Below are 21,389 nucleotides of genomic sequence, written 5' to 3'. Positions count from 1 at the left end.
GGACCATCAGTCGGTGATTGTGGGGATCGTCTTATGTGTGACGCTGAGGGGTACCGGCTTTGTGAATGTCACACTAACTTACTGTGACAGCACTGCAGAGGTAGAGCGACTGCACCGGGTCACCTTGTTGCTTTGACCACTAGATGGCAGAAGAGGACAGCAATTAAGCTGTCAGGTGCTTTTTTTAGACTTAATCTAATGCAGGTGTAACTTTGAGCTGCAGGAGCTGAGTTATTTCTGAAGTCTCATGCACAGACATAGGTCGTGTTTAAACATAAAGTGATTTCTTTTTTAACTCTTAGCTTCCTGATTAAACACTTTATTTGAGATCACACTGGACTAGTTCAGGTAAATGTTTGCTCAGCGCCAATCTTATCGCACTTCTGTAACCGGCCCGCCCGGCAGCCCCCGGAGCTGTGGAGTCCAGGAGACGAGACAAATATTTTCCCGAGTGCATACTTTGATAAAAGTTGGAATTTCACTCCCCTCCTCCTCCTCCTGCTCTCCCTCACATCACCCTTTTTCAGATGGTCTGCTCTATTAGACAGTGGCTCATTGTGCCTCGTGGACTGAGAGGAGGTTCAATTATAGCAAGGGGAGGCCGTTAAACCAAGAGACTGACACACTGGGGAAATTCTCTCAAAGACCTCTCGGCTCTCGACGATGACAATGTGTGCCGTGCTTAATCTTGTGATTGTGAACAACTCCTGCAGGCCCTGATGAAGCGCATGCTGTAAACAGACTCCACAATGGACTCCAGGCGTTTGACAAAAGGCCACCTATTCTCTCCGCTGGGCAGATATGGTTGAAGAGCAAACAGTTTAAAAAAAGGAACACAGCCAGTGTATCATGTTTAAACCCGACACCTTTGTTGTGCTAAAAGCTCACACCAAAAACAAGTTGGGATAAAATGTGTACAACACCCAAAAGGATGGATATGAGTGTGTGTAACTGGAGATGATGTGAGAGAGAGAGAGAGAGGAATGAATGGAGGGTATAGAAAAAGGAAGGGAGGGGATTTTGTAGGCAACAGACAAGCCAAGTTTCATGCCATGCTTCAAGGTCAGCGAAGGACATTGAGTTTACACAGTGGAACAGGGAGAGAGAGAGAGGGGGGGGGGGGGGTGGGGGGAGAGAGAGAGAGAGAGAGAGGGAGAGAGGGAGAGAGGGAGAGAGAGGGAACAGAAACAACAGCAAACAGACTCAGGAGGAAAAAAGAAAGATAGAGAAGGATCAGCATTGCAGGACAAACAGCTCTTTTACTTTTATTTTGGGGGGGGGGGGGGGGGGTGTGGGTGAGGGGGGGGGAGGATCCTGTGAGGATCAAATGACAGCAAACAGAGAGGGAGAGTGAGAGAAAGAAAAAGTAGACCCATGAAGTCTCAGTTTGACTCAACAAAACCCAAGCAGAGGAATGTCAGAGTCTGCGGGCCTCCGGGGAGAGACTACAGGTATTCCTCGACGGCGGTGATGCGTTCAGGTTACGAGACCGGGGTTAGAGGGGGGGTCAGCCGGGCGAGCGGTCCGAGGCGAGGTGGCGGTCACGGGACGGCGATGAGGGCGCCGTCTGTCTTCTGCTGTCACGGTTCAGCTGCAGGAGGCGGCGAGGAGAGGTATATGTCGATCAGGCGGTCCTGCCACAGGTAGGTCCCCATACCTACAGGAACCTGACTCACCTGTCTGTGTGTAGATGATTTAAATACAGAATTTAGAGAAAAGGGAAAATTCAAACATGTCTTTGTGAGTGACAGGAGACGTGCAAATTATATTTGCAAGTCTGTTCACGTCGGTTTTAAAACGGTGTTGATGGATCGTCTCCCAGAGGTTTCTGTGTTAAAGCTCCAGTACGGAGATCTACGCTTAAAGTTTGTGTTTTTGCTTTGCACACAGTTAAATTGTTTAAAAACATGGCTATAACGACTGGCAATGTTGTTTGGTACAGACTGAAATATCTCAACAACTATCACATGTACACACATTCATGGTCCCCAGAGGAGCCAAGTGACCTTTGTGATCCCTCTAGCACCTCTATGATGTTGGCATTTCTGTATTTGTATGACACGTGTCAGCAGCAATGGGATAAATTGTTATGAAGTTTGGGAGAGATGTTCATGGTCCCCAGATGACTTTTCCACTAGCATCACCAGCAGGTTCACATTTATGTTTTTAGAGTGATCTACTTCAACTATTGGATGGATTGCCATGACATTTGGCAGACACATTCATGTCCCTTGCAGCATGAACTGTGAGAACTTTGGTGATCCTCTGACTTTTCATCTAGCGCCACCAGCAGGTCAAACCTTTAATTTGTCCAATACATAAAACTAAAGACATTCCTGTCAGCCTCAGCTGTTCTTTGTGCTAATTAGCAGCATGCTAACACACTAAAGTAGTGAACATTATACCTGCTAAAACGTCAGCATGTCAGCATTTTTTGCATCCAGCTCAAAGCTGTGCTGAGCCTAAGTACAGCCTCAGAGACCTGTAGTTCCCGTTCTTTTGTGTACTTTGTGAAACCAAAGTGGACCATTGCACCCTCGTAGCGTTCATACCCAATCAGCTTTTGTTATTAATTACTGTTTGCTCTGGTGTGATTTGGTCTGACTCATTTACAGTGCAAGGATGTGTAAGTGTGGGAAGCTTCAGCCCTGGGACTACTGTGGGTTTTTCTTGGCTTGTCCCAAACGCTGAGGAATCCAAATGAGAGCTCTGCTTGTTCGGGAAGTGTTTTTCTTGCTTTCTGGAATAAAACCCTCAGCTGTTGAACTGTCATTGTTTTTCTCTCATCCCGGCTGGCGTGACCAGAATTGTCACCCAGCTCTCGACAGCATCAATGAAGGTCAGCATCACGTCGAATTCCAAGCAACTGAACTCAGAGACCTTCAGCTCTGTAATCTAGAAGCCAGAAAAGTAGTTCCTCTTTCAGCTCAGCGTGACATAACGTGCTTAAAATATTATCACGGGGTAATTCAGATGTAATAAGTTTTGCATTTCTGAACTGGTTTAAGCTTTGAAGGAGCTTAATTAGAGAAGAGATAACAGGGAAGCTGGCAAAAGAGGAGATTTGTGACGTGTGTAATCATGCCAAATGTTGTGTTTGATCATAAAATGATTTGCATGCATTCTGTTATACTTGTTAGTGAATTAATGTAAAATATGGGATTTGTTTACTGCTGCGTATATTCTGCTCTCTTTGCCATCCATCGCTCCCTCCATGGCTCTAAATCCTCTTATATCATCATGCATATATATACATATATATTTAATATATTGTATTCAGTTACAGTTCGCTGATATTAATCTTTCTTTTAAGCTACTTTCTCTTACTCTTTTCATCTCCCCCTTGTGTATTTTTCTTCTTGTTTTAAAACCTCTTGTGCAGCTAAAAACTCTGATTTAACATCAGTGCTGCACAGATCAGATATTAGTATTCAATTATTGATATAGCAGAGTTATTAGTTTTATTTTTATATCTCCATCATTCTTTGTTCCTCTTGTGTCCCCTTTCGCTCGCTTTCCTTTTCAATTATTTACAAATCAATGTCATTTGTCCCGCTTTCAACTCCTTGAACCAAAACCTTTTTTAATTTCCCATCTTTCGCATCATTTCCATATCATATTTTGTCCATCTATATCACAATCAGAATCAGCATTATTGGCCATGTGTGTGTACGCATACATGGAATTTGACTCCGGTTTCCACGTTGCTCTCAACGTACATATGTGGAATATACAAATAAACAAGAAAAATATGAAAACAAGGACGTTAAAGACAACAAAGTAGAACAGAGAAACTAAGCATAAACATTTAATATGTACAGTATAAATATACATCGAAGAATATATATGAACACAAACAACAATGACAATGACAATGGATTTGGGATATTGGTGCAAATGGAGGTGCAGTTTGTCTGATTAATTGTTCATGAGAGTGAATATTTGTGTCTCATCACGATCTCTGCCCTGTCTTCACCCCTCTGACCCCCTTCACACCCTCTCAGCAGGGACAAGGCCCGTCTGGCGACGGATTCGGAGCTGGACCAGGACCTCAGTGAGCGGCTGGGTCTGGACAGCAGCGACACCCTCACCAACGGCAGCCACCGGGCCGACGTGGCAGCGGCCAGACGGTTGGCCAAACGGCTCTTCAACTTGGACGGCTTCCGGAAGTCCGACGTGGCGCCCCACCTCAGCAAGAAGTGAGCTAGCTCTACAGGCGGTGTTATTTCAGGCTGTCTGAAAACCTCAAAAATGTGCTGGTTAAATATGTAAACATGAAACAGGCGATTGCGACTATTGTGGGCAAGAGGAAACAATAGAACACGTTGTTGTGCAACGTCAGAAACATGAGCGGGAAAGAGGGCAGCTGATTGGAGACCTCGGCAAGATGGAGGTACGCTTTGATGTAGTGGATTACTACATCTACCATCAGTTATGTAATTATGAATAGTAATTACCAAAAGTAAGGTATACGGCTCTCCTTTTGACCAACATAATGATAATAACAGAACATCAGCTCAACAGTGAGGCCCAACAAAAGCAAGACAAACTAAAAAACCAGCACAATAGATGTAACAATCAAACCAATCAATACAACAAGAACAAACTAATGAATTGATTTAATTTAAGCAGTAAAAAGACGACGCTGCATAAAAGCAGGTCTGTAAAAAGAAGATGCGTTAACATGTTCTCCTTTCTGCTGCATCTTGTGTTTATTTAATGAATGCTGTCTCTTGTACACTTACTGTACGCCGCTTCACGTTCTGCTGACAACGTCTTGTGTTTTACTACGTCTGCGTTCTTGCCCGTCGCTCTGTCAGCTGTGTGGGATTAAAGGGTTTCTGCACTTTGTGACACACGCACCTCGGGAATCTCCTCCTTTGTTTTCTGGCCTCCGGTCTGAATCTCCAGAACAAACTGAGCCCAGAAAGCAGGCATTTGAAAGTGTGATGGACATGTTTTTGTTGTTTTTCGATCGCTATGTTCAGTCCTTTACGTGTTCTTTTCTATCTCGTCTGTCTGTCCACAGTAACGACTTCACTCGTATGGTAGCAGAAGAGTATCTGAGCTTCTTCAACTTCACAGGCCTCTCTATTGACCAGGCATTGCGGTGAGAACACACAATAATGCAATAATGACATTTTAAATAGATATAATTACAAAATATAATAAATATGTTTCTAATGTGAAGTGAAGACAAGACGCCAGTTTGTTTATCATATAAAAAAATCCCTAAATGTTTAGTGTATTTCAGGCAAATAACCAATCTCTGTTTGGAAGTTTAATTAAACAAAGAAAGCAGAAGCATCTGTGCTCTCCTCTGTGAAACACTGCCCTCTAGAGGGCAGCGAGGATGCTGCATTCAGAATGACAGCTCCTACTCTGTCTACTGTAAGTAACCACATGTAGTCAGTGCACATTGTTTAACAGGTTAACGCTGTATCACATTGGTTTTATTTACTCAGATACTAGTTACACTGATCATCCTACACTCAACATGCTCACCTTCACATTCAAGTGGGGTAATACTGGAGCACTTAGCTTTCTCCTTAGAAGACGTTGATGAGCAGTTAGTGCCTAACAGTTAAGAAAGAAGTATGAGCTCCACTACTAACAGTGAAGCAGTGAAGCAGTGATATTACATTATAAAAATACTGCACTACAAGTAAACGTCCTGCATTCAAAAATGTACTTAAGTAAAAGTACAGATATATCAGTAAAATATACTTCAAGTATTTCAATTAAAAGTACTCAATGTACTATGCAGACTATCTGCAGCATTACATATATTACTACCATTATGGCTGCTATTCTTGCTGATGCGTTAACATTTATAACATTGAGGCAAGTAGAGCTGGAGATAATTTTAACTGTTTCATATTTGCTTGATAGTTTATACTGTAAGAATGCATCATATTCTATAGCTTGAAAGTACAGCTGTAAGATAAATGTAATGTAGTAAAAAGTAAAATATTTCCCCTGACATGTATTGAAGTAGAAGTATATAGTAGCATGAAATAGAAATACTCAAGTACAACACTTGAATAAATGTACTGAGATACTTCCTATCGCTGGCAACTCGTAAAAATGATGATTAGTAATTAAAGAGTTATTTCATTTGATAGATTATTATGAAATAGATCTTAATCTTCTGTGGTCAGTTCAGTAGTTATTGTTCAGTGGACTGAAATGATTTCTCCTTGTAATCTCTACTGGATATGATCTCCTGACCGTCTCTGTGTTTGTGGCTGCAGGACGTTCCTCCGGCAGTTTGCCCTGATGGGGGAGACTCAGGAGAGGGAGAGGGTGCTGTCACACTTCTCTAAGCGGTACTTGGACTGCAACCCAAAAGCCATGCCGTCAGAGGGTGAGTGCTGCAGAGGAGTGCTTCTAATACCAGCAATAACAAAGAGAGAGTCTGTTCCTGGATATTTAGTACACCCAGCCGCCGATAGTGGCAATAATCAACATTTCACGATAACGATATATCAAATGACGACGTGAAAACAGTGTGACACTGTGATGGTGTCATCATAGTGATGAATCTGTAGCTCCACTCGACTTTACGGAGCTTCACTGTGAGTTTCAGCTCAATATTTAACCGTCAGCTTCACTCTCACATACAGCAATGTAACGTGCACTGATATTTATTGCACAATGTGTTGACATATTGTATTATTATATTGTATTGTTTTATTTCTGCGTATGTCTCATTTAGCAGATGAAGCTAACTCACTGTGTTCATCCTGTAGATGCAGTTCACACTCTCACCTGCGCTCTGATGCTGCTGAACACCGATCTACACGGCCAGGTGAGTAACATCTGGTGACATACATGTGCACGTACATGTGTACATACATGTGTACATATATGCATGTGTACATAAACACGTGTGTGCATCCAAACAAATAAAACATGAAGTTTTAAAAGCTTCACTCTCCTCAGAAGCCCTTCTGATTCCCTCTCTAGTTTTGGGAATGTGAGCCTGATCAGCAGCTGATCTGCAGGTCTGCTGCTGAGCTCCTCTCACCATCGTAATGTGCTACTTTTATAGTCACAGCCTCCCTTTGGTAAATCTGGGCCAGTGTTCTCAGTGATAGTGCAGCTCTGCTGCGGACGGATGATTGATTAAAGTGTCTGTAGAGGTGAGTGGACGGGGGATCAGCTTCTCCAGGAAAGGTTCAACAGATGTTAGCAGATACACTGTGAGTTTGATCTTTATTGTGACTGAGATCATCGTCACTACCAGCCTCAATGTTTTCATTAATCCAGTAATCATTCCTACGATGCCCATCATGATATTCCTCAGTCTAATACGGCGTCTTCAGATTGCTTGTTCATCCGACCGACATGAAGTTAAATCTAAAATCCTCACATTTGAGAAGCTTGAACGTGCAAATGTCCTACATTATTACTTGATTATCAAAATAGTTGCAGTTGTAGATACTAGTGATACGAAGCCTGAATTTCAACTCTATTGAGAATGAGGCAGCGATGGAGAAGGACCTGCACATTTCTATTTCTCTCTTTTTTCAGAACATCGGTAAAAGGATGTCGTGCACGCAGTTCATCGGCAACCTGGAAGGACTGAACGACGGCCAAGATTTTCACAAGGATCTGCTCAAAGTAAGCTCCAGTCTAAAATAGCACACACACACACACACACACACACACACACATACACACGCTGCCGTGCACAGACACACATCTGAAAGGAGAGCGAGCAGACTGTGTGTGCCAGCGTTGTATTGTCCCTCCGATCTGTGCGACTTAGCCTGGCTGTCTGGTCTGCGCTCACTGCCAGCTGGAGTTGGCCTTCATCTCCAGAGGCCTCCAATCAGAGGCCGGCCCGGGCCCCGACACTTCTTGGTTCACTCCATCTACGCGCGCAGGCTGGAAGACTTAAATTGTTACGTGATCCGGAGGCTGGGAGATGTAGCCGAACCCCCTCAGGGGCGATCTCCTGCGCCGACTTCGGCAGCATTAGATTAGGCTATTAGCTTTAACCCAGTTGAGTTGGGTCACGATAGATCGTGAGCCTTCAGACTCGGGGGTTCAGACCGAGGCCCCGGGGCCACGTGATGCTGCGAGATAACCCAATCAGCCGCTGATTAATTTTGTCTGCAGAGAGGTCCGTCAACATGCCGCAGGGCCCCAGAGTTCACGTCAACAAGTTGTAATGGGGTTTTATAAAGCATGAGGGGGGGAGAGAGAGAGAGAGAGAGGGAGAGAGAGAGAGAGAGAGACAGAGAGAGAGAGAGAGAGAGAGAGAGAGAGAGAGACAGAGAGAGAGAGAGAGAGACAGAGAGAGAGAGAGCACGTCTGTCTGCTGAAATGAATTCTGAAATGAAGAGCTGTTATTAAGGGCAGATCGTATCCACGCTGCTGTCATGTGACCGCGAGCTAAAGAAACAGACGTGCATTAGCTTCTTTGTGTGTTAATGCTCGTAGACATCCAGGTCTCTTTAATCACGCCTTCCACTTCCAACAAGCTCTTTTATTCTCTCTCTCACCCTCAAGCTGCACTCTCTTTTCTCTCTTTCCTCTGATTCTCTAAATGTTCAGCTGGCCCGCTCTCTACAGCTCCTTATCTCGTGTTAAGCTGCCGTACAGTTTAATCTCCATCTGCGGACTCTGTGTGTCTCGCTCCCACCTTTATCTGCACTCTTTGCTCAGTCCTGACCCGTCCTCTCCTTATGTCTTTTCTACGTCTTTCTGTCTAAACACAGGACTAGCATGCCGACACTATGTACATTTAAAGAGTTATTTCCAGGAGATCAGGCGGAGGCGGAGGGGACGCGTAACAGCCGTATGAACGTACTAAAGGTGAAGAAACCACCATGTTTAAGGAGAGACGGCAGCGAGATGATAGGCTAACAATGATACCGCTAACTCTGACACACTGCTCCCTCAAGTATGCAGGTTACATAACAAAAGTGAGGTAAAATAACTCAACGGTGACTTTTGGTTTCACACGGGACACAAGTAGCGGTCTCCATCCATCCACCCCGACCTTCCTACGCAGACTTTATTGCTCTGCATACCACTTCACTTCCTGCCTCACAATTATGTGTGGTTATATATGAATTACAGTGCATTACTGTAAGTACGAGCAGTGAATGACAACAGCCTGTCCTGTTACACTTCTATCTAAACCGGCCACACGTTAGCAAGCTAGTTCTGTCAGTTAGCAGGTGTAAATATTCACCAACAACTAATCAACTAATCTCAGAAGAACTAGTTTTGTGGTGCAACTTGTTTAGAGCAAAGCATGAGTCTCCTCTTGGTACCTTTTCCTTTGTTGTTTATGCCTCTCCTCCCTTTTTCTCTCTTATCTCTCCATCATTTCCTGCTACGAAATAACTGCCATTCCTCCCTCATCTTCATTTCCTCCGCTCATTCTCTTTCTTTCCCATTTCCTCTTTGGTGTCTGGTATCTGTGTTTGTTTGTGCTGTAAATACGTTCGGACTGAGCCTGAGAAATCCCTCACTCTGTCTCATTCTGCACCACAACAACACACTATTGTATATTATATACCTCACACATTCTCCCAGCACTTGTTTCTTCTCTCACCATTTTTTCAACAGCATCATAGCGACTGTTGTGTCATCACATCTCCGCTTCGTCACTCTATCGTCCTTCTGTCCCTCTTTCCATTCCTCATCTCTCAGTTTGAAGTACAGGACTTCTCCCTCTTCCTTACCAGAAAGATATTAGTTGTTTGTTAATTATTTCTAATCATTATCTGTCCCTACATACTGTATGTATCTGTAGTGTTTAACTTACATTAGAAAAACTTGTCGTTGCTCGACAGCAAAGAAATAGTCAAAACATTACAAAACAGTATTTCTTTAGCAATGCTAGCGACATGGCTAGGTTGCTATGAAAGCTAGTTCAGACATGATTGAAAATGTCTTTTTATAAGATGACTACTACACAGAGCAGAATTGTACACATTTAATGTTACATTCTAATGCAGTCACTGAGGTTTGACGTTTACACATCGTGCAGACAAACATATTTACAAGGTTGGATTAAAGTCAAAGCTCTGCATGAATGTGATTATTTAAGACTGTGCCCTATGTGGAGGCTGGACTCTAAAGGAAGAGGAAACACTGCAGAGCCCAGCAGAGACAGAAATCAGCTGCCTGGTGAACTGGAAAATAATGAGAGGGGCTTTGTATCCCCTGAGACTCGCTGCCACCTCCGTCCCTCAGGTTCTCCACCCTTTCATCATCAATTAGTTCCTTTCTTTACATGTTTTCTTTTCTTATTTTCCAGCTTTTTTTTTTGCTTCAATAACTCTCTCGATTGTCGTTGATTCTTCCTCTCGCTCTCAATTATCGCTCCCTTGGCCTCTTTTGATTGAACCTCGTGATACGTTTCCTATTACCACCACAATAGAGGAGCAGAATGGAGCAATCTCCACCGAGCGGGTGACGCTTTGGCTTCAAAACCCTCTCTTATACGCTTTCCATCGCACCGACGTAGTACCGGAAACTCTTATCTTTTTACGTCAACATTCTTCAGTGCTGGGCGGGTAGTGTACAGCGGAGGTCTTAGAGGTTTATTTTAGCTGAAAACAGCTGCAAAGGCCATGAGACCAGTGAGAGTGAATCACAATTGTAAAGTTGCAGGATGGAAAACCCCAAAAATGAGCTGAATAAAGCTTTATGCTCCTTCAAGCAGAGGTACACGGCATGTTGCACATTTGATCCATGTATGTGTATAAACCATAGACCGTCTATGGTGAGCAATGTTAGCACTGATCGATCCAGACTCCATTCATAAAACAAGCATTTTAAAAGTTGTTTGCTTGTTGTCTTGCGGACAGACCGGACAAAGCACGAATTCAGACTTTTTTGCGAATCTGCATCATTATGTAGTTATTTCGGCATCCTTTTTATCCGTTTATTGCAGTTAAATCACAGCAAAATCTGTTTATTTTGGCTTCATACAGCTGTTAACCAGCAGACGTGTGGCTTAATAGATAACGGTGACTATAGCTCGGTAAAATTTGAGTTTGACGTTAAATTAAATTGAATTAAATGTTGTTAAAATAGGAAAATGACAGAGCTAATAGGCGTGCATGTCACCACATCCCACCAGTAACAGGATAGATGCAGGTCGGACAGAGTGTACTGTACGTACAGCACAGTGCACATGTCCGGTCGAGTGCTGATGCTTGTTTGTCTCAATCAGCGTGTCCTCGTTCCAGGATTCATAATGAGGCAATAAACTATCTTAATACACTCCAGAGGACATTTCCTCCCGCAGTTTGCAACACCAGACTGTCAGTGAGCGGAGCTGTGACAGGCTGCTCATAAACCGAGCACAGAAGCCGGTCAACAAGCCAGTAAAACATTCATTCTAAATCACAAACCTGTTATATGCAAAGTAGATAGTCCTGTGTTTGACATGATTGAAGGCCCAGGATTATTCTGGTTCATGACAACCTGGGTCTTATCTTCTACTAACATTATATGAACCAATCTGGGAACACGGTGACATCTGTAAAAACAAGTCAGACAAGGAAAGGAAAGGACTGGTCAGACATCATCCATCATATAACTTTTGAGATGCTGGTGTGCAGAATGTGTTCCCTGTAGACAGAGGCAGGCTAGCTGTTTCCTTCTGTTTCCAGTCTTTGTGCTAAGCTAAGCTAACCAATCTTCATATTTTACCAACAGATATGAGAGTGGTATCAATCTAACTCTCCATCGTAAATATAATAAGTGTATTTACCAAAAGTGTCTTTGTCTTCAAAATTGTGAATACATATTGGGGGGGGGGGGGGGGGGGTACTAAAACAAGTTTTCGTAGTAAGTGTAATGTGAGCCAGAAGACATACTGCGTAGTTTCTCCACTTCTATATTCTAGTTGTTTATTTATTCGCTTGCTTCCTCATTTCTAGTCAAAGACTCTGTCAGCTGGTTTCCCTTTTGCAGCACTGCGGTGTTCATAACTGATGAGTGGCTGACTGTTTGGGCAATTACCACAGAAAGAGAAATGATTAAAAACCCGTGGTCCCGACGCCACAATAAGCCTTTAAGCCTTCATAACCACGTCATGCTCCTCTGAACCAGCTTGCATGGGAAACACAGCTACCGCAGCTCCCTGCAGGATGGGGAGCTCTGGCCGCCGGCCCAAGTTAGTGCTTTAGAGGAAACTTTGCTCCTTTATTGTGAGGCTCAGAGATGCATAGGTTTGCACTCTTCTCACTCTCTCTCTCTCTCTCTCCTCAGTACCGCTCAGGGCTTACAGCTTGAAGTGGGAGCTAATGAGACACTGAAGTAGGTTACCAGCCCGCATTAGAGCAGGAGAACACATTCTGCTCCAGATCAACCTTTATTCTGGGTTTAGAAACCAAAACCAACAGAGAATGGATCTACTAGCAGGTATTGTGTGTGTGTGATGTCTCTTCTTCCTCTGAGCCACAGAGCTCCGTTATAAACACATCAGTGAGCCTCACTGTTGCTCCTTCATCACCATGAACACACACGCTGTAGTTTATTCTGACTCAATCACACAAACACCGTCCTGCTGCCACAAATACTCACTATAGAGCACCAACTGTGGATTCATCCGCGCTGAAAATAGTCCCCAACGAATGCACCATTTCCTCCTGTTTGTTTGATGAAATCTGCAGTGACCAGCTGTTTCACCAGCGGGTTAACAGATGTTCATCCGCATTATTACATATGGCCTGCCTTACAACGTCAGTGATGTCATACGGAGGTTGATCAGAAGAACAGGATCATCGATGAAAGATCGTCACTCAGATCATTGTTCAGCTGGATTTTATAGATTTTGGAACTTCTTGTATTTGCTGCTAATGAAAGACTTTAGATTACATACAAGAATAATAAACCAATGTCAATTATTTTCTGTCTTTTATTCTCACAATATAATCAGAAAGAATTGATAAGAGTATGAATAGGAGTGCTAGGATCGATAAAACCCTAACAATACTCAGCTGTAGCTCTAACAACAGCTGCAGTCAGTGGAGGTCTTAGATCTCCCTCCAACTCTTACATCTTACAGGTATAAGAGAAGTGGAACTAGAATCTATGATATAAAATAGCCCAGCAGCTCAAATATAACAATATAACACTGTGGTGATTCAAAAACTAAATCAATAATTCAGAATAAAGAAGTAGTAGATGTGCATATCAAGACATACAATATACTGTGAGTCTGCACATATTAATACCAATTTATTTATGTTATCAATCAAACAGACGTTCGTCAAGCTGGAAAACTTTCTTCATCCGGATTCATCCTTTGAAATGATTGAATGTCTGTATTGAAACACCTCACGGCTGCAGCAAAGCACACGCTGACAGAGCGACAAACTCTCACACATTGTGACTCTAAAAATAAAAAAGTTAAATAAATAAATAAATAAAGATGTAGTGCTATTGAAGCGGAAGGGGCAGAGCGAGACGTAGTGTTAGGAGAGAGACAGAGTGTGAAGGAGAGACAGCTGCTGAGGTCAGCAGAGACGAGAGGGTGAGGATACTCTCCCCCTCTATCTCCCCCCCGAGCTGTCTGGACTCTCCACCAGGGACAGAGGGAGAGATTCAGACAGGATGTGAAATATTGAGTGGGAAGAGAGACTGACAGCAGATGGGAAAACTGACAGAGGGCACGAGGTAACAAAAAACAACCCGGCTCTGCTCCTCCCCGTCGTGTTGCTTTGCTGTAGGTGAGCAGGTTGTGCAGTCGGCTGCAGCTTCGTCGGGGTAACTCAGGGTTAGGTGGTTTAGTCTGAGGCACCTTTGTGGTTTTGTTGGGATCCGAGCTTCAAGCCACGAGCTGAGTATCAGGGAGGAAGGATACGAGGACAGACAGACAGCGACCTCCTCCTGTAACAGGCTGTCGTCTTGACGCAGGTTGTTTGGGATTTTGCAGTCAAAGGTCAGCTCCCCCCCCCCCCCCCCCCCTCCCCCGACTCACTGATGTTCCTTTCTCTTCCCTCCTGGTGAAGTCATCACAGCTCTCCATCGTCTCCACGTCAAAAAGACAAGACTCATGAGGGAGGAACGGTTTTCAGTCCCTGCAAACATTAACATTAAACTTTTATTATGACGTTTTAAATTTAGAAAACGAAGGAAAGACAGAGCAGGAAGGCTGGGACGAGTCTGTCAGTCGCTCTCAAACAAACACACAGTTCATTATGCAAAGGTTTAGGAAGATTAAATATTAAAAACAACAAGTTAGGAAGAGAAAAGAAAGGAAAAATACATCTCAGAGGTAAATATTGTACTTTTTACTTCACAATCAGTTTTCTTTTTTCTTTCCTGCTTCCACTTTTGTCGTTGTTTGTTTTTTGGTCATTTGTCTGGTGCTTCTAATCGTTGAGAGGGATTTGAAGATCTGGCTCCATGTCAGTTTCTTTATGGCACTTAAAATGTTATCTTCATGATTTGTTTGGCTGCTTATGGAAATAGTTTTAGTGTATGCAGGGACATTTTGAGGTTAAACATTCGTAATGGCTCAGAAATGCCAAAAGCTGTCATAAAGTAGTGTGTGTGGGCATATAGCTGGTTATTGTGAGGCTTTTTAGGATGCATTAAATCACAAACACACTAATCGTCAGAGGCATTTGAGCAGACTAAAGGGAAAAGTGTGAATATGGTTGAATAACTGTGACTGTTTGCAGAGCATTTAAAGGAATAGTTCAACATTTTGGAACAATTTTACACTCATTTGCTTTCTTTCTATGAGAGAGATTGACATGAAATGTCTCATGTCTGTGCATTAAAGCTGCTTTAATCAATAATTTTGTCTTAACAAGGCATTCAATCGTAGAGACCGTAGCTTAGCATTGATGCTGAGTGTTGGTGGGACAGTAACTGCTGTATGAGCACTATGTGCAGCGGCAAATAGCAATACAGTGGGATGAACAAACAGCTACCATTCACCTCATGGGTATCAAACAGACTGTATATAAGAAGTGGACGTAGTCGTCGTGCCGTCACTCATTGGTTTCATGGACTGATGTTATGAAGCCTTCAGTTCGGCGTTTTGGCCGTCGCCATCTTGTTATTTTGCAACCAGTGAACAGGAAGTGACCATATTTGGACTGAGGAGGAGTGACATAGAGACGCCGTATACGTCTGAGGTAGAGACCTGTCAATCACCGTGTAGCCCCGCCCTAAAGCATCCCCTGCTTTATGGTCTGTTTGACTCTAAATGGACCATAATGTACTAAATGAACATCATGCTGTATTGAAGAAGACTTGAAACTAGAGATTGAGACCATAAACTCATGTTTACAATGTTTACTGAGGTAATAAATCAAGAGAGAAGTAGAGTCATTTTCTCATAGACTTCTATACAACCAGAGGAGTCGCCCCCTGGTGGACACTAGAGAGAATGCAGCTTTAAGACATGAAGCATCGACTTCACTCTTCAGAACCAGAAGTTGCCGCCTGGTATCAAATGAAGTACTCGGCTGGTATTGGTATCACTTCAAGGGCACTGGTATTGTTACTGGAATCTTCATTTTTTAAACAATACCCATCCCCTAGTTATACGTTATTATTTTAACATGAACCATGATCTTTGATCTTATTTCTATCCTTAATGGAGTAGTTTTGATGCCTAAACCTAACCAATCTTTTCACATTGTTGATAGGAAACATATTTATGAAACATTTTGTGGTTCAGAAACGTGTCCCTGGTTTGCGGGACGTAAAATGCCAACATTTTAACATTTCTGTTCGTGTGATGGTTAAAACAAACAAGAACCAACATTCACTCTTTACAGAGCCAGGCGAGCTGTTTCCCCTCTGCTCCCAGCCTTTATGCTAAGCTAAGATAAGCACACCCTCACTGGAACTCTGACATTAACAGACAGCTCATCTGCATTCTTCCCAACATGTTGAACTACTTCTTTAACTCGCAGCGGTGCTGCACGCACACACACACACACCTACACTCACACACACACACACACCTACACCTGGTATCACACCGATTTTCTGTTGCATGTTTCGTCCTCCTCTCACCTCACCAGTCTCTCCCACAAGACCACCACAGAATACTAATTTGCCATTGCGAGTATATATTTTTTTTAAAGCGTGCATGTGTGTAACCTCGAATGCCTCTGTGTGTGTGAGTGTGTGCGTGTATGTGTGTGCGTGTATGCGAGTGTGTGTGTGTGTGTGTGTGTGTGTGTGTGTGTGTGTGTGTGTGTGTGTGTGTGTGTGTGTGTGGAAGAGGCAGTGATTTGCTGGCGATGACTGAGAGGAGGGAGGGAGGGAGGGAAGGAGGTACGCATTGACGAAGCGAAGGCAGAGGGAGGCAGAGAGAGGCTGAGCACCGTTCCTATCAGCTTCGTTTTGCGCTCTGCGATTCAGGCATCCAGCTCTCTCCTTTCCTCTCCCCCTCTTCCTCTTCCTCGTCCTCCTCCTCCTCCTCCTCCTCCTCCTCGTCCTCCGCAGTAGCAGCAGCAGCAGCAGCAGCAGGGAGAAGGGAAGCGCGGGATTGGACGTTTGCAACAGATAGATAAACGAGGCATCCACACATCTACTCACACACGCACACTCGCTAAGACGAGGAAGGCATGAGAGACATCAGCGGCATTTTTTCTCCCCCCCCCCCAAAACACCCACAACCGCTGAACGTACGATGTGGAGAGACTGAAATCAAAGAGAGTCTGAGAGGACATACAGACTGAGAGAAGTGGATCACAGAGGAAAGGGGGGGGGGAATGAGGGTGCAAAAACATGACAGCGGACCTCCACACATGGACAAGAGCGATCGGGAGGAAGAAGGAATGAGATAATCTGACTGTCAAACTGATGGTATCCATTTTACGCAGGGAGCAACAGGAACGTTCACATCTCTGATTCTTCTACAATCTTCTTTTTGTAGTGTTCTCTTTCATTTACATCGCATTTTTTGGGGCTTGTGACGAAATTGATCTGGTTCTTTTGGATTCTCTGCTCTGAAGTCCGAAGGTGGCCGTCCTTCCCTCCCACCCCCTCCGTATCTCCCTCTACCGTGCGTGTGTGTGTGTGTGTGTGTGTGTTTCTTTTAGCCGAACTGTGCGTTTGTATTCACTGTGTGGTTTTATTTTTGTTACTTCTTGATTTTTACGCATTTGTGCCCATCTGTTTCACGCTGGCTGTCCGTTCACACCTCTGCCATCTGCGAGAGTGTCAGTGTGTGTGTGTGTGTGTGTGTGTGCAGGTTTTAAGGGTTGTGTCGTCGCTAAAAGGTGGCAGCTGGACAGGTGTCACCTTTGGGGTAACTTGGCAGAGGCTCGCATCCCGCTGAGACCGTGCGTCGTTCACCTCCACACTCAACCGCTTCACAGATCGCTTCCTCAGCGGTCGCATTTGGAGGAGAAGCTCTGGATTTTATCGTCGCCTCGTCTCCTTTAAAGTCGCAGCGAAATAATTGGTTTCTGTACATGTATAATACATGGCTGCCTCATCAATAATTCAGCGTCGTGTGGGCACCCCGGTGTTGCCTGGTGGGCGTTGATCAAGACACTCAGAGGGCGCGACCGTTGGGGGTTTGATGCCTGCTGATCGTCACTGACAGCAGTCTGATGTCTCCACTGATCACCGGCTGCTTCCAGTAACAGCTGAATTCACCTCCAGCTGTCTGTTGGCACACTGGACAGCATCCAGATCAGACCATCCCACTTCTTTCTTTCTTCATCTCTTTGGATCAACTTATTTTTCCTGCAGGACTTTTAAGAAATTAAAGACTGACTCATTGGGGCAGATTTTTGAATGTCCAGCGTGTCTGGAGCATGATCGGTGTTAACAGCCTGCACTCTGCAGGGCGCCTTCGCTCGCGCTCTCTTTGCACCGTGCGCTACGGGAGGGACTTCCGCATGATGGACCCGTTCCGCTATCCCAGAACGCCGCGCTCGCGTTCCCTCAAACCCCTGGTGTTTCCAGACCTGCTGGGGAAGGCTCAGGATGGACAGAACCACCCGCAGGCCAGAAAGAGGCGGAAGGTACCAAATAAAAACGTTATTTCCTGTTACTTTTTACTTTTTCAAGTCATTTGGTCACATCGTTCATCGTCATAAAAGTGATGCTGGTCCACATCTTCAAAATACGAATACATTATTTCATGACACGTGGCATAACAAATGATAACTTACTATCGATATTGTGGATTTCTTATTTAATCCTAACACAACAAACCATTATACGTTACACATTCTGAAACTATGATTGTATTTATTATTGATTTTGACGTCATACGCAGTTTGTATACGTCCACATATGGAATGTGGAGCGTTTGCGTGCCAGCTCAGTACAGCATGTTGTGTAAAGCCACCACTCAAGGCTAATGGCTCTCATTCGCTGGCACTCGGTGAAGTTGATGAAGCAAGTAGGTGAAGGTGACAAACATCCATCCTTGTCTCAGTGAGCCTCCAGACTGAATGTCTCTGACTTTGTACTCCACCTCCATCTGTCTTGTCTACCTTTCCTTTCCTTTTTAAACCTTCTTCTTTAGACTTCTATCTTTAAATCCACAGAGTCCCTCTGCTGTTGATTCTGTTGTCTTCCCTTAGGATTCACATTTACTGAGTCTTTTCTTTTTTTGTACAAATGAAAAATGCTCTTCAGGAATTAACTCAGCTGTAACACAGTTTCACTTACTCTAAATCTGTCCCATGTTGGCTTGGGTAAAATATAGAAATATATGCATAATTATACATTGATCACAAGAAAAACGTCCCATGAAAGAAGATGGTATCAATAAAAGTACTTGTTTAGGCAACAATAGTACTTAGTTAGGTTTAGGCAACAGTAGTACTTAGTTAGGTTGAGGCAACAGTAGTACTTGATTAGGTTGAGGCAACAGTAGTACTTAGTTAGGTTTAGGCAACAGTAGTACTTAGTTAGGTTTAGGCAACAGTAGTACTTAGTTAGGTTGAGGCAACAATAGTACTTAGTTGGTTTAGGCAACAGTAGTACTTAGTTAGGTTGAGGCAACAATAGTACTTAGTTGGTTTAGGCAACAGTAGTACTTAGTTAGGTTGAGGCAACAGTAGTACTTGATTAGGTTGAGGCAACAGTAGTACTTAGTTAGGTTTAGGCAACAGTAGTACTTAGTTAGGTTGAGGCAACAATAGTACTTAGTTGGTTTAGGCAACAGTAGTACTTAGTTAGGTTGAGGCAACAGTAGTACTTGATTAGGTTGAGGCAACAGTAGTACTTAGTTGGTTTAGGCAACAGTAGTACTTGATTAGGTTGAGGCAACAGTAGTACTTGATTAGGTTGAGGCAACAGTAGTACTTGATTAGGTTGAGGCAACAGTAGTACTTAGTTAGGTTGAGGCAACAGTAGTACTTAGTTGGTTTAGGCAACAGTAGTACTTGATTAGGTTGAGGCAACAGTAGTACTTAGTTAGGTTTAGGCAACAGTAGTACTTAGTTAGGTTGAGGCAACAGTAGTACTTAGTTAGGTTGAGGCAACAGTAGTACTTGATTAGGTTGAGGCAACAGTAGTACTTATAGGTTGAGGCAACAATAGTACTTAGTTGGTTTAGGCAACAGTAGTACTTAATTAGGTTGAGGCAACAGTAGTAGTTGTTTAGGTTTAGGCAACTAAAAGTACTAGTTAAGGCCAAGCTACAAGTGGATCGCAGTGATCTACTGTGGTTGTAGTGGAAGGCGTTCTCCAACAGAACCTCTATGCGTCCGTTGAGTATGCAGTGGTCTGTGTATGCGTCCGTTTGGGAGTATAACCGAGGCTTAAGTTAGAGCCCGGTTCGTCCCATACAGATACTAAAAGGTGCGTCGGTATCAGACGGCGAGGGCCGCTGACCAAACGTGGGTATTTGACGTGTTGTTACGTGATGAGAAACTATGTTTTAGGTTTGGTTCCGTTGGTCGGACAACAAGCTATTTTTTAATCGTCACCTTTTAGCAGTTTTCTCTCTTTTTGAACATTTTATAAACCTAATCAAGATAATATTCTGCAAATGAATCAATAATCAGCCACAGCTCTATTACTCACTGTATACATGTTAATTGCTATTTCATACATAAATAATGTTTGTCTGCAGGGTAAATCTAGCCAGAGGTTTGTTTTATTGTCACATCTTTCTTCCCTCACACATGATGGACTGCAGGCAGAATAGATGTTGCGGTTGTTGAGCATCAGTAAACTTTGTACAGCTTACAAATTCACCGTTAATATTTGATGTTGACCAGATTTGTGCTACAGAAGCAGTTTGTCTTCCACTTTTGAAATTGTCCGACTCTGAGAAGCTCAGCTGTATTTCTTGTCTATGATTATTAAAATGTATGAGCACATTTAGTTTGAATGCTAAGATATTTACAGTAGGCTGATGGAAACCAGAACTAAGTCTGTAACGGTCCGTGCTGGATGCTCGTTAATATTCATGAGAGTATTTCTGATTAGAAAACTCTGGGAATGAACCTGATTAGGCACGCCGAATCAAACCCCATTATAAATCCAATTTCATTTGACTAAAAGCCACAATGCAACAAAATCATATTCATAATAGGTTTGAAGTCTAAAACAGCAAGAATCCACGTGAGGGCCATTAGCGGCAGCTCTCCGATCAAAGGAATGTAATGGGAAATGATTGATTTTAGCTGAGAGCGCGGTTTCTTCCCCCTCTTGTTGCAATTATGGTCGCGGTTGGAGAGAACGGATGGCGACCGGTCTGCAAGGAATTCAGAGGTGAAGGAGGTGGTGATGAAGAGCCTTTAAAGTGTCCTCTTCATCACCTCTGCTGTCACTGCTGTGTATCGGCGGCCTCCATCTGTGTCTCAAAGTGTGACGGCCTCATGCTGGTCTGCAGTAGCTGGAAATCGTCCACAGGTCTTGATTGTCGTTTCAGATGTCGAGGAAATGGAAGCTGCTTCCAGACTTCCAGTTCCCTCATTAAACTCTTTCATTCTCCCTGCTGCTACTTTTTCTTTTACTGTTGATACATTTTGATGATAATAAAAGTAAAAGAGGGTTTTTGCTTCCTGAGAGTGGAAACAACGACCCCAAAAAATCACGATAAAAAAAGAAAATCTGGTGCAAAGACGTGAAAGGGAGTCCAATCACAAACAAGTTGGAATGAATACAAAGAAACGATAACCTAAATAAAGTTTGTAGGAATTAAACAAACATGCAGAAACATGCCGTTAATACTGAGGAGGCTGTAGTATTAACGTATCCATAGTATCCATAGTATTACAGTATGTCTGGTTGAATTAGACGAAAGCTGCAAATCATTGAGCAGAACTGGTTTATAGCAAATAAATGTACACATGTCGATTAGATGTTAATCTGAATGAGAAATAAAGAAAGAGGAAAACACTTTGGTTTTAATAATCATCCGTTATCTGATCAATTTGACCCAGAGAGACGTGATCACAACAAGA

The 21,389-nt window shown here is 43.4% G+C and overlaps 1 protein-coding gene across 1 annotated transcript in view; it reads left to right on the top strand.

Moving 5' to 3' along the window:
* Positions 1 to 21,389, top strand: part of LOC142952150 (PH and SEC7 domain-containing protein 1) — a 40,280-nt gene that overhangs the window by 2,956 nt on the left and 15,935 nt on the right. Inside the window, exons 3-7 of the mRNA XM_076094198.1 lie at positions 4,005 to 4,199; positions 5,030 to 5,110; positions 6,255 to 6,367; positions 6,753 to 6,811; positions 7,537 to 7,626. Coding sequence (XP_075950313.1) covers positions 4,005 to 4,199; positions 5,030 to 5,110; positions 6,255 to 6,367; positions 6,753 to 6,811; positions 7,537 to 7,626 — 538 coding nt within the window. The remainder of the gene's footprint in view (positions 1 to 4,004; positions 4,200 to 5,029; positions 5,111 to 6,254; positions 6,368 to 6,752; positions 6,812 to 7,536; positions 7,627 to 21,389) is intronic.

This window comes from Anarhichas minor, unplaced genomic scaffold (genome assembly GCF_050575085.1).
Source record: "Anarhichas minor isolate MPS153535 unplaced genomic scaffold, ASM5057508v1 ptg000017l, whole genome shotgun sequence".
Lineage (NCBI taxonomy): Eukaryota > Metazoa > Chordata > Actinopteri > Perciformes > Anarhichadidae > Anarhichas > Anarhichas minor.
Note: the sequence above shows the minus strand (reverse complement) of the source record. Positions and strands in the feature narration are given on the sequence as shown.